General features: G+C 60.2%; 1 protein-coding gene across 1 annotated transcript in view; it reads left to right on the forward strand.

Annotated features, from left to right (window-relative positions):
• The window catches only part of ANKRD24 (ankyrin repeat domain 24), a 27,178-nt gene extending 16,810 nt beyond the window's left edge, over positions 1 to 10,368 (forward strand). The window contains exons 11-20 of the mRNA XM_032772421.1: positions 1,297 to 1,398; positions 1,489 to 1,596; positions 1,993 to 2,037; positions 2,383 to 2,481; positions 2,724 to 2,796; positions 4,011 to 4,132; positions 5,164 to 6,711; positions 7,511 to 7,666; positions 8,240 to 8,305; positions 10,050 to 10,368. Of these exons, the coding sequence (XP_032628312.1) occupies positions 1,297 to 1,398; positions 1,489 to 1,596; positions 1,993 to 2,037; positions 2,383 to 2,481; positions 2,724 to 2,796; positions 4,011 to 4,132; positions 5,164 to 6,711; positions 7,511 to 7,666; positions 8,240 to 8,305; positions 10,050 to 10,127 (2,397 nt within the window). The 3' untranslated portion in view covers positions 10,128 to 10,368. The remainder of the gene's footprint in view (positions 1 to 1,296; positions 1,399 to 1,488; positions 1,597 to 1,992; positions 2,038 to 2,382; positions 2,482 to 2,723; positions 2,797 to 4,010; positions 4,133 to 5,163; positions 6,712 to 7,510; positions 7,667 to 8,239; positions 8,306 to 10,049) is intronic.
• Positions 10,369 to 10,751: the final 383 nt, after the last annotated feature.

Below are 10,751 nucleotides of genomic sequence, written 5' to 3' on the forward strand. Positions count from 1 at the left end.
CCCCCGCACCATGGGCCCCATTTTACAGATGGGGAGACTGAGGCCCAGGTCCCTCAAGATCAAATCGTTGATTTCCGTGGGAATTAGTCGCCAACATACCTTTGAGGATCTGGGCCTGGGTCACTTTCCCAGGATCACCCAGGAAGTCTGTGGCAGAGAAGGGAATTGAAGCTGGGCCGTCCAAGCTTTACACGAATGCCCTAATCATTGTGCTGTCCTTCCCCTGTGTAGCCCTAAGGTGTTTACCTGCCCCGTGGGACCTTGCTAATGCATCAGCAAGCTCTTCCCCAGGTCTTTCCTAGACACGATTGACTTGTGTCCCTCGGCAGTTGAGAGAGACTGGCAGCCTGTGAGGCGGGTGCCCCTGGCTCTGACAAATGGTCATGGTCCAGCAGCAGATTGGCACTGGCGGGCCAGGGGTAGATCTCAGCTGGGCATGGGGAGGGGGGGTTCTAGTTAATTTCTCTTGCCCTGGTCCGGTCGCTTATCTGGAAAGAGGGTTTCCCCGAATGCTGTTTACTGGGTGGTGGGGGTGGTGTCAGCAGGCAAGGGCTGGGTCCACCATTCAGTGTGTTGTCCATGACGGGGTTCTGATGGAGAACAAGAATTTCAGTCCCCGCCCCTCCTCTGGATTTCCCAGCCCTGTCTTAGTCTCTCTTTGGCTCCAGCTGCCCGGCCACTCAACGTTGTGATCCTGCTATGTCACTTAAGCTAAGCAGGGGCAGGCCTGGTCAGTGGCTGGCTGGGAGATGGTGAGGCAGCAGGAGCTGCTCTTCTCTGAGTCTGTGCCTCATTAGGAGACCCCATGCTGCTGGAAGTGCCGTCTGTCAAAACTTGGGTGTAGATCTCCACAGGAGGTCAGCGATATCATCGTCCCATTTTACGGGGGGGGGAAACTGAGGCACGGTTTGCCCAAAGTCACCCAGCAGATTGGCGCAGAACACAGGGCTCCTGAGTCCCACCACAGTGCTCTGGTTATGAGGCAGTCCCAGTGTCCTGGCCAAACTCCAGCTGACAGGGCCAGCCCGCTCCCTGAAATCCCCCTCGGGGTTGCAGTTGGGCCCGAGACCCTGCTTTTATTTCCGTAACCAATGTGCAGTGTGAAACAGCTGCCCCCTAAAGGTGGCTGCATCAGGGTATCAGGTGAAATGATCCCTGCACGTGTGTGTGAAGCCATTCTGGTGGAAGGCATAACGGGACTTCTGTGGGAACAGAGCTGGGAGCTTACTGGCTAAGCCAGCCACCGTTCTGGCGGCTCCTCATTCTCTCTGTGTGACGACTGTTACTGTTTTCAAGCACACCCCACGCTCCCCGGAGCACAGCTCCCCTTCCACAGAGCGGAGCAGCCGGATAGTCACCACCAAACCTGCCAGGGCTCGCCCTGCCCCAGCCGACACGGTGAGGATCCCCTAGCAGGGATACCAGGATGGGGCGGGATGGGTACCCACCGCTCTCCCCTGACTGCCCCACCTCTGGGATTCCCCACAGGAGGACAGGGAGGCCTACGAGGAGATCGTCCGGCTGAGGCAGGAACGGGCTCGGTTCCTGCAGAAGATCAAGGGTTTGGAGCAGCAGCAGGAGAAGCAGAAGCAGGAGGTACTGATGTGATACCTCCACCCTGCAAGCCTGAGGGAGGTTTCTGGGCAGGTTGGTGGAAGGAGGATAGGAAGGAAGGGAGCTGCTTGTGGCATCACCTTGGCTAGTGCCAGAGCGTCTTGCACCGGCAAGGTGGGCGGGGAGGTAATTGAGAGGGGACATCTCATGCCTGGAAGAGCCTGGCTGCCCATTCTGTAAAAGCAGCAAAGCGTCCTGTGGCACCTTATAGACTAACAGACGGGTTGGAGCATGAGCTTTCATGGGTGAATACCCACTTCATCGGATGCCCATTCTGCAACTCTGAGCCCGCGATCAGACCTGCTGATGCATGACCATGGGGACGACCAGGCTGCACAGCGAGTTAACCATCTTGGACTCTCTTTGTGTTCCCACTAGCGGCTGGAGTTGGAGGAGGACTCCCTACGCTCTATGGAGAAGGAGGTAGGCAAGTGTTATGTCTCCGGAGACTGGACTCGAGCTTTCCAAATGGTCTCTGAGATGGGAAGGGAAAATGGCTTCATGCAGATGCTTCAGGGCATAAACTAGTCATCAGCTGGGGGTCAGGAGGAAATGTTGGGATGCCAGTGCCAGGTTAGGGATATCTGTTCTCCAAAGCATGTGGGATCTGCCACCATTGCAACAGGATACTAGACTAAATGGATCCTTGCTGGGCTCTGGTCTGGCTCTAAGGCCTTGTTAAAGATCCACCTCATCTAGTTCGGAAGATATGGACGGGAATTGGCGCGAGTGTGTGGATCTAATGATGTGTCTAATTCTCTGATCCAGATAAAGGAGCTCCAGCAGCAACTGGCGGACAGTGAGGGGGAAAAGGAGCATTTGGGGAAGGAGGTTGAAGTGCTCCGGAGCCGCCTGTCCTTGCTGGAGGTAGGAGAGCAGGGGACACGGAGCGCTGGGTCTTACCGAGTCCTGCAGGAGCCCAGTGAATTGTGGGACTTTCCCTGAGGCTGGCTCAGCTGCAGTAGGGACAGGGCAGCCTTGCCTTGGCGCTGTCCTGGTTAGCATCAGCTGCTGCCTGGCTCAGTGACTGGCGCCGGGGGGGAGCGCAGGGGATGGGGGGAGCTGTGATCTTTGGGGGGTCCCTGACTCCCTGCCTGTCTGTGCCCCAGAACGAGAAGGAGAACACCAGCTACGACATTGACACCCTGCAGGACGAAGAGGGGGACCTGCTGGAATTCCCAGGTTGGTCGTCACGCCCTGGGCCCGTCAGGTGCTGGTGCGGCTCTGCACCTGCGAGGGGCTGAGCGTGCCCTGCAGAGCGGGGTGTCACAGACTCACATATCGTGCCCACTTGTGGCCCTGTGTGGACCCTGGGGGGTGCCCCTTCCAGTGCAGCAGCCCTTTGTGGGGGTCCCCTCTCTCTTGGGGTCAGGCCCCTCCACCTCCTGGAGCCGCACCTCTCTGAGCCTTAGCACGTCTGTCTCTGCCGTGGGCCCCCTCAGGGAGTCCCCTCGCTCTGGACCCCCCGAAGGGGTTGATGCAACCCTGTTCTCTAGACCGGAGCGACTCTTAGCCAGCATAAAACAGGAGGGTTTATTGAGGGTTGAGCACAGCACAGGAAACCCAGTCCCCCTGCAGCCAGGTGGGGTCTGCCTGCTCCCCCTCTCCAGCCCAGAGCCCCCCTGCTTCCCAGCTGGGCCTCCGATATCCTGGCCCCAACCCCGCCTCTGTCCATTGTCTTCTCTCCAGGTAAACAGGACGTCCTGGGCCTCATCTCCTCTCAGCCCTCCTCTGGCTGGAACTAGCTGGTCAGGTCACTGGGGTCCTCTCTTCGCAGCCCATTGTCCTCCCACTGGCCAGAACCAACTGTGACTCCTGAGCTGGGTCTCCAGGTCACCAGTCGCTGGGGTCTCCATCCTCCAGCCCATTGACTGGGGTCCCAAGTTCCCTCTCCGGTCCTCTGTACCAACAAACTCCCACTCCCCTCCCCTCGTTAAACCAGTAACACCCGGGGACACTGAGTCCCACCCCCCTCTGCATGCATCCCACTAGAAAACACGGAAAAACCAAGAAACCCCCCCACTTCGTCACACTGGAACTGACCCTAGGCTCTGCGAACCTTTAAGCACGAGCTCCTGCTGCCTGGGCTGAAAGACGGGGCTGTATTCGCCAAGCACGTGGCAGGTCCCTCCACCAGCACATCAGGCCCAGCCCTCGCCGGGGGATGGAGCACCGCCCTGGGCCGGGGTGCGATCCGTGAGCGGCTCCCTGGGAGAGGAGGGCCCTTGGCACCTTGCAGGATAGGGCTCGTGCTGGAAAATGCCTGGGAAGGTTTTGCAGGAAGCAGGTGGCGGCGGGGGCAGCTCTCAGTGTGGAGGTGAGGCTGTTCAGGGCAAGGACCAGGGTTAGTTAGTGATGGGTCTTGGTGGGGGCCGGGGGTTCTGCTGCTCTTTCAGGGGCGGAGCTGCTGCTGTCCAAGAAGACCCTGAGCCTGTCCACGGAGGAGCTGCTGGCCACGCTGCAGGGCCAGGTGCAGTCGCTCACTATGCAAAACCAGGAGCTGCTGGAGAAGATACAGGTACCGGCTCATCCCCCCTTCAGCCAGCTGCACGCTTTGGGTTTCACCTGCTAACATCCCCCAGAGGCCCTCTCTGGTGCCCCTCCTAGAGCCAGCATCTCCTTAGTGTGCCGGTTCAGGGCTGGGACCCAACAGCCATGGGGTCTGGGTGAGCCAGCGGCTGCTGCCTTGTGACAGATGCGGATGGCAGGTTTTTCACCCTTGCACGCGGCAGAGACCTTGGCCTCCCCCGTCTCTGTCTGTAACCTTGGCAGCGTCCTTCATACTGAGTTCTCCCCGCTCCCTTTGCCTGAACGCGTTCCTGCTCTGTCACCTCTGCGCCGCTGCCCCTGCTCCATCTCGGTGGGAGCCCTCCAGACCCTCTGGTTCCCTGATGACACGGTGGCGCTTCCCTTCTCCATGGGCTCTGCAGACTCAGGCAGGTGGAGGACGCCGCCACCTGCCTTACGTGTGTGCAGACATCAGACTGGGTAGCCACCCCTGCTACCCCCTTCAAATGGCCCTGCAGGCTCCCTGCTTCACTGTAGGGCCTGGCTCAGATTTGCTGGGGACGCCTTCTGAAGTCGTGTTCCAGCCTCTTCTCTGCTCTCCCATCTGCCCCCGACCTTTGTAATGTCACTGTGCAAGAGCCTTCTCCCACGCAGCTCCTGGCCTCTGGAGCAGGCTTTCTGGGTGGCTTCCCTTTGCCAACTCCTACCGTTCGCAGCCTAATCTTTGCTCCTTTGCCTTGTACTCCAAGGCCCTGCTGTCTAACCCTGTCACTGTATCATAGCCCTCTGTGCAGTTAAACTGCAGGGCCTGATTCTCCTCCCACCCTGGTGTAAATTGGGGTAACTGGACTGGTGTAATTGATGGAAGAAGAGATCAGGCCCTAGGAAGCATCTCAGGGTACAGGAGCTCTGGGCCAGGGGAGCCGAGCTGCTGTGTACGGCAGGCACCGTTGTGTTGTACTGCTGTAATACCCCTGCGTAGTCGGGGCTCAGGGTCCCAGTGAGCAAGTCTCATGGTTTTATCCTCCCCACCCTCCGCAGATCCTGGAGAATTACGAGAAAGACGAGAGTGACGTGGGCCCAGCCGAAGACTTCGTCCCCATTGCCCTCTACGACTCCCTCAAGTCAGAGTTCAATCAGCTCAGGGAGCAGCATGCCGAGGCCCAGGCTGCCCTGCAGGCTCTGGAAGGCAGTGGGCCTCATGGTCCCTCCTGCGAGCTAGTCCCAGTGGAGGCTTACAAGCAACTGAAGGCTGAATATGAGGCGCAGATCCAGACCTTAGAGGAGGTGCTGCAGAGGAGCAACACCCTAGCTGAGCCCGAGGGGAAAGGCCGGGAGCCAGGCCAGGCCAGGGTGCCAGCAGAAGGAAGCAGCAGGGAAGGAGGGGCTGGAGATGTGTCTGTGAAAGAGCTGACCAAAATGCTGGCTGAGACGCGGGAGAAGCACGAGGCAGCTCTGGCCGAGGTGCAGCTCCTGCGGGAGCAGATCCAGCTGGGCATCCTGTCTGTGGAGGAGCAGGAGGCGGCTGAGAGCTCCAGGAGTGAGCTGGAGACGGTGAGAGCAGCTCTGCAGAAAGCCCAGGAGGCCCTGCTGGAGAGAGACCAGAGGGTGAAGGACCTGGAGGGGCGCTTGGACTCCCAGGAAGAAGCAGCCAGTCGAGGCTGCTCCGCCGAGGAGATGAGGGCGGCCCTCAGTGTCTCCTTGGGCGAAGCCGCCGTGGAGAATGCCGAGCTGCTGGAGAGGTGCCACCAAGCGGAGGCAGAAGCGGAGCAGCTGAGGAGGAGCGTGGAGGAGGGAGCCGGGGAGCTGCAGCGAGCGATGGGCCACCTCTCGGAGAGCCAGGGGCTGGAGGAGGAGAACCGGCAGCTCCGTGAGCAGCTGGAGGAGCTGAGGGGGCAGTACGAGGAGGTGCAGGCCCAGCTCCGAGAGGATCAGGACAAGAAGGAGGAGGAGCTGAGCGCCCTGAAGGAGCAGCTGGCGTCCGAGAGCATCTCTAGGCAGGAGCAGGAGGAGATGGCGGGGGCGCTGGGCGGGTTGTTGGCCGAGTCCAATAAGAAGCTGCTGGAGCTGGAGGAGAGGCACAGCGCCACCCAGCGGGAGGCAAGGGAGCTGCAGCAGGTGGCGGAGCGATACAGGAGGGAGTGGGTCCCGCCAGCCGAGCACGCCCGAGCTAAGGAGGCCCTGGAGGGCAGCGTCCGGGAGCTGAAGGCCAGAGTCCAGCAGCTGGAGCAAGAGCTGGCCACCAAAGCCCAGGAGGCCTCGCGGCTGCAGAGCGAGCTGGCGAGCACGCGGGAGGGCACGGTCCCCAGGGAGGAGCACGAGCAGCTGCGGTGCAACCTGCAGGCGGAGGTGAGTGCGCTGAGCCTGAAGCTGAGCGACCTGGAGCGCAAGCACGAGAGGACCTGCACGGAGGTGTTCCAGGTGCAGCGCGAGGCCCTGTTCATGAAGAGCGAGAAGCACGCAGCCGAGGCCCAGCTGGCCGCCACGGAGAAGCAGCTGCAGAGCCTGCGGGCCGAGTCGGGCCGGATCCAGGAGCTGCATGGCCACGTCGAGGACTCGGCCAAGCTGGTCAAGGAGAAGGACAAGAAGGTGGGTCTGGGCTTCCCCATCACCCTGCCCGTGCTAAAGCCAGGTTTGATATGGGACTGGGGACCCCATAGCCCTGCCCATGAGAGAGCCATGGGATGGGGTGAAATTTGGGTTGTCAACCCCAGAGCCCAGCCTGATATAGAGCCTTGCGAGAGGGGTGAAATTTAGGTCTGGGGATCCCAGCTCCCTGCCCACAATAAAGCCACGTGAGTGGGGTGAGAGGTGGGTCTGGGGCCATGCAGCGTTCTCCGAATGCACGTTTGTTTTGAAGGAGGGAACGCCTCTGCCTGGCACTGCTAGGCACAAGGGTGAGAAAGTGAGAGGGGGAAGTTCCCCCAGGGAAACGAGACAGACAGAATTTTGCTTCGCAATCTTTGGTCGCAGAGCGAAAAACCTCCAAAAAACCCCAAATCGTTTGTCACCATTTGTGGCAAAAGAGACCAACCCACCTCCCCCCAGTAGGGACAGGAGTTGGCTGGCCAGAAACAGATGTTTGCGCCGCTGGCTCTTTAGCTGTTTATCCGCCACCCAGAGCAAATCACGCCCTTCTGCTGCCCAAAGGGCCGATGCCTCAGTGAAATGCGGGTGCTCTCACACGATGAAGCAGCAGCAACCGAAGGGTTAACGAGCAGCTCTGGCTCTGCGTCGGGCTGGCTGGGAGGGTGACGCTGGGGAGTTGGGCTTTGGAATCCCTTGTGCTGCGAGTCCTATAATCATGCGAGACTTTGCCCTAGACTCAAACCCACCCCGGTGAACTCAGCCAGCCCTTCGTGACCGGCCGATCCCTTCGCCTTTGCAGATCACCGAGCTGTCCAAGGAAGTCTTCAAGCTGAAGGAGTCCTTGAACAGCCTGTCTGAGCTCTCCGGCCCGGGGGTGGCCCCGCAGAAGCAGCAGAACCCGCAGGCGGTGGCAAAGCTGCAGGGCACAATAAAGGCCTTGGAACAGCAGCTGGCCGTGGGTATCCGGGACCAGCTGGACCTGGGAGAGGGGAGGAGCAGAGCCCGCCATTGAGCGGGTCCCTGAGCGTTGCGGTGTTAGTCCCCCGTTGGGCTCGGGGACAGCAGGGCTAAGTGCTGACCTCGGCTGCGTCTGGAAACTGCCATGCAGCTCGGGACCTGGGGGCACTGTCCGGGCAGGTGGAAGCAGCAGAGTCGCTGGTTCCAAGCTCTGCATGGACCATGTTGATTCAGGGGCCCAGCCCCACAAAGGTATAATAGGCGCCTAACTCCCATTAAGGATCTGGGCCAGTGTGTCTTGGCCTGATGCCTTCTGCCCTTCCGTCCCCCTGCACTAAAACAGCCGCATCTTTATACAGCACTGAGGGAGTTGCTTTAGCTGCGTACCAGAAGGGGAGTGATACTGGCTCCCCTCGGCTAGGTCCGGTGTGAGAGCCAGAGCAGGATCCGATTCCCCTAGCTCTGTGCCGTGTCTGGCAGGGGGGCGCTGGTCAGAGGGATTGTGAGTGGACAGTGGCCTGGTCCCACTGGGACTGTAGTGTGACCCCTCCACCTCTCGCCTTGGTTCCAGGGGACAGAGACGCACCACCGCAAAGTCGTCTCACTCTACCGGAGCCACCTGCTCTGCGCGATTCAGGTCAGTGCGCGGGGGGCAGGGCTGGGCTGGGAGCCCCGTATCTCATGATGACTGAGCATGTGCGTTCGCTATTCTGTGTGTATCCAGCCGTGCGTCTGTTTGTGTGTCTGAATCAGCATGTGGGTGGGTGGGTGGAGTTGCACACGTGTGTGTCAGTATAAGTGGGTGTGTTTTTGCACATGCATGTGTCAGTATAAATGGGTGCGTGTTTGTACACATATGTGTGTCCGTGGAAGTGGGGGGGGTGTTTGCACATGGGTGTGTCAGTATAAATGGGTGTGTAGTGGGTGATTGTCTGAATTCCAAGCATTTCAGACACTGGTTACTAGGCCTGTTTGGACCTACAAAAACCCCCGATTTCCGTCCCTGGCCCCAAGATTCCCAGCACTTGAAGGATATGACCTTAGAAGTGCCATGCTCCTTGGGAGTGGGGAATCCTGGCCTTGTCCCTCGGAGTCCAGCAGGAGTTTGGAGGAAGGGCGGAGGGTCTCAGCACACATTGGACAGGAGCTGGTGGGTCATGCTGGGTGGAAGGACACTTGTGCAGAAGGCAGGAGCCTGTGAGACGTGTATGCCTGTGTGTGTGCATGTCGAGTGCACGTTCCTTGCCACGGTGTGTCTCCATGTCCGGGATGTGCAGCATGTCCAAGGCATGTGGTGCACATGTGGCGACGTCTGCGTCTCCATGCCCAGGACGTGCAGCATGTCCAAGGCGTGTGGTGCACACGTGGCGACGTCTGCGTCTCCATGCCCGGGATGTGTAGCATGTCCAAGGCATGTGGTGCACACGTGGCAACGTCTGCGTCTCCATGCCCAGGACATGCAGCAGTTCCAAGGTGTGCAGTGCACACGTGGCGACATCTGCGTCTCTGTGCGCAGGACATGCAGCGGGTCTAAGGCGTGCTATGCACACGTGGCGATGTCTGTGTCTCCGTGCCCGGGATGTACGGCGTGTCCGAGGCGTGCGGTGCACACGTGGCGATGTCTGTGTCTCCATGCCCGGGATGCACGGTGTGTCCGAGGCATGTGGTGCACACATGGCAATGTCTGTGTTTCCGTGCCCGGGATATACGGCGGGTCCGAGGTGTGCGGTGCACACATGGCAATGTCTGTGTTTCCGTGCCCAGGATATACGGTGGGTCTGAGGCGTGCGGTGCACACATGGCAATGTCTGTGTCTCCATGCCCGGGATGTACGGCTTGTCTGAGGCGTGCGGTGCACACGTGGCCAGGTCTGTGTCTCCATGCCTGGGATGTGCAGCAGGTCCAAGGTGTGTGTGTATCTGTGACAGTGTATGTGAAAAGCGGGGAAACCAACACTGGAACAACCTTTTTCTTCTCCATCTGAGTTCCCAAAATGTAGCGCTGGGTCAGAGCCAGCCCCCAAGCTCTGAGCTCCCCTGGCCTCTGGGGCATCTGGGATCTGGAGCTGAACTTTGCATCCTGGAGCCCATATCCAGCAGAACGAAGGAATTATCTCACTGAGCATCCGGCAGTGGCCATGTGTTCCTGCCTAGGGTGTGGCTGGGAGCACAGCAGCCTCCATGGATTAGATGCAGGGGTCTGGGCTCTGCTCAGCTCCAGAGCATCTCTGCTGCCAGGCGCCTGCTGAGATGGCTGCCTCTGGAGTCGGCACAGTCCTGCCCTGCCTCAGCCAGTGGGGCTGGCGGAGGGTGAGTCAGGGCAGCCGCTGACTCGCTGTCAGGGAGACCGGTGTGATTTCCCCGCCTGCATCTCCTTTGTAGGGCCACATGGACAAAGATGTGCAGAGACTCTTGTACCAGATCCTGATGATGCAGCAGCTGCAGGAGCAAGGCAGATGAGCGCCCCGGGGCGAGGGAGCCCGGTTCCAAGCAGGGGGGCCTTCCCCACAGGGGAGCGGAGCGGGACTCGCACACAGAACCGGCTGGACTCCAGCGTCAAGCGGTGTGGCGAGGCCCCGTGCACATGCTTCCTCACCAAAAATCAAGGCACACGTGTGTTGGGTGATCACTAGGGCGGCACCTTTGCTCCCTGTTCCTGGGAAGCCTGTGCTGGGAGGTGCCCGTGGGCGAGTGGCTGGAAGATGCCTCGTGGCAGGTCACTGCCCTTTCCATCGGTGCTTTCACCTTGGCAGGGATGGGGGAGGTGGGCTCCTGACCGGGCGATGCCACTGGGCGAGGGGCCCAGCCTCGCTCCATGGGCAGAAGGGAGCAGGGAAGGGGAGAGGCTGCGGTAACTCACCAGCTCCTGCCTGCGGCTCTCAGCAGAGCATCCACAGCAATAAACTGTTTGTACTCACTCAGCAGAGGCTCGCTGGCTTTCCTGCATGGGGAAGGGACATGTGCGGGGCCGGGTCGTACATGTGGGAGCTGGTGCCAGGATGACGGGCAGATGTTGGGCTGAATGTGCCCACTGCTGCCCTCCTGCCTTGCCACACCTGCCATTCCAGGCTGGAGCCCCTCCTG

This window comes from Chelonoidis abingdonii, chromosome 11 (genome assembly GCF_003597395.2).
Source record: "Chelonoidis abingdonii isolate Lonesome George chromosome 11, CheloAbing_2.0, whole genome shotgun sequence".
Taxonomy (NCBI): domain Eukaryota; kingdom Metazoa; phylum Chordata; order Testudines; family Testudinidae; genus Chelonoidis; species Chelonoidis abingdonii.